Source organism: Parus major, unplaced genomic scaffold, assembly GCF_001522545.3.
Source record: "Parus major isolate Abel unplaced genomic scaffold, Parus_major1.1 Scaffold667, whole genome shotgun sequence".
NCBI classification, from domain to species: domain Eukaryota; kingdom Metazoa; phylum Chordata; class Aves; order Passeriformes; family Paridae; genus Parus; species Parus major.
This window is the reverse complement of record NW_015379551.1, coordinates 1-1,931: the sequence shown is the minus strand read 5'-3', so window position 1 is coordinate 1,931 and position 1,931 is coordinate 1. Positions and strand designations below refer to the sequence as shown.

At 48.0% G+C, this 1,931-nt stretch overlaps 1 protein-coding gene across 2 annotated transcripts in view; it reads right to left on the bottom strand.

Moving 5' to 3' along the window:
* LOC107199411 (L-gulonolactone oxidase-like) overlaps window positions 1-1,925 on the bottom strand; it is an 11,032-nt gene extending 9,107 nt beyond the window's left edge. For both annotated transcript variants that reach the window (XM_015616742.1, XM_019005537.1), the window contains exon 1: window positions 1,140-1,925. In XM_015616742.1, coding sequence (XP_015472228.1) covers window positions 1,140-1,274 — 135 coding nt within the window. In that variant the 5' untranslated portion in view covers window positions 1,275-1,925. The remainder of the gene's footprint in view (window positions 1-1,139) is intronic.
* Between the last annotated feature and the right edge of the window lie 6 nt (window positions 1,926-1,931).

Genomic DNA, 1,931 nt, shown 5'->3' with positions numbered 1-1,931 from the left:
CCCAAAAAACACCGGGAATGGGCTGGGAAATCCATCCCAAAAACTGGGAATGGACTGGAAAACCCATTCCAGGAATACTGGGAATGGGAGCTGGGAAAATCCGTCCCAAAAAACACTGGGAATGGGAGCCGGGAAAATCCATCCCATTGTTTCTTTTCCCATCCCAGAATTCCCGTCACTGCTGTTGGTTTTCACATTGCTTTTCCCATTATTTTTCCCTTTTTTTCCCCCCATTGTTGTTTTTCCTGTTGTTTTTCCCATTGTTGTTTTTCCCATTGTTTTTCCCATTGTTTTTCCCATTGTTGTTTTTCCCATTGTTTTTCCCGCCATTGTTTCCCTCTTTTTCCCATTGTTTTTCCCCTTGTTTTCCCCATTGTTGTTATTTTTCCCATTGTTATTGTTATTCCCACTGTTGTTGTTATTCCCATTGTTGTTCCCGTTGTTGTTGTTCCTGCTGTTATTCCCATTGTTATTCCCATTGTTGTTTTTCCCGTTGTTGTTCCCGCTGTTGTTATTCCCATTGTTATTCCCATTGTTGTTATTCCCATTATTTTTCCCATTGTTATTCTCATTATTATTCCCGTTGTTGTTATTCCCATTGTTGTTTTTCCCATCGTTATTCCCATTGTTATTCCCATTGTTATTCCCATTGTCATTCCCATTGTTATTCCCATTGTCATTCCCATTGTTGTTATTCCCATTGTTATTCCCATTGTTTTTCCCATTGTTGTTGTTCCCATTGTTATTCCCGTTGTTATTCCCATTGTTATTCCCATTGTTGTTATTCCCATTGTTATTCCCATTGTTATTCCCATTGCTGTTATTCCCATTGTTGTTGTTCCCATTGTTGTTGTTCCCATTGTTATTCCCGTTGTTATTCCCGTTGTTGTTATTCCCGTTGTCGTTATTCCCGTTGTTGTTGTTCCCGTTGTCGTTGTTCCCATTGTTGTTATTCCCGTTGTTGTTATTCCCGTTGTTGTTATTCCCATTGCTGTTATTCCCATTGTTGTTGTTCCCATTGTTATTCCCGTTGTTGTTGTTCCCGTTGTCGTTATTCCCGTTGTTGTTATTCCCGTTGTTGTTATTCCCGTTGTTGTTATTCCCGTTGCTGTTGTTCCCGTTGCTGTTGTCCCCGGTACCTGTCGCAGCTCGTGGAGGTTGCGGGGCCGGAAGAGCAGCTCGGGGCTGCAGCCGTAGGTGTGGGACCAGTTCCAGAACCGGAACCCGGATTCACCCTGGACCTGCCGGGAGAGATCCCCAGGGATCGGGATCATCCCCAGGGATCGGCACGAGGGGATCCCGGGGGGCTGGAATTGATCCCGAGGGAATTGGGATCATCCCGAGGGGATCCAGAGGGGCTGGAATTGATCCTGAGGGATCGGGATCATCCTGAGGGATCGGCACGAGGGGATCCCGGGGGGCTGGAATTGATCCTGAGGGAATTGGGATCATCCCAAAGGGATCACGGGGGGCTGGAATTGATCCTGAGGGAATTGGGATCATCCCGAGGGGATCCAGAGGGGCTGGAATCGATCCTGAAGGATTGGGATCATCCTGAGGGGATCCCGGGGGGCTGGAATTGATCCTGAAAGGATCTGGAGGGGCTGGAATTGATCCCGAGGGAATTGGGATCATCCCAAAGGGATCCCGAGGGGCTGGAATTGATCCTGAGGGAATTGGGATCATCCCGAGGGGATCCAGAGGGGCTGGAATTGATCCCGAGGGATTGGGATCATCCTACAGAGTCCAGAGGGGCTGGAATTGATCCTGAGGGAATTGGGATCATCCCAAAGGGATCACGGGGGGCTGGAATTGATCCCAAGGTATCGGGATCATCCTGAGGGGATCCCAGGGGGCTGGAATTGATCCTGAAAGGATCTGGAGGGGCTGGAATTGATCCCGAGGGAATTGGGATCATCCCAAAGAGATCC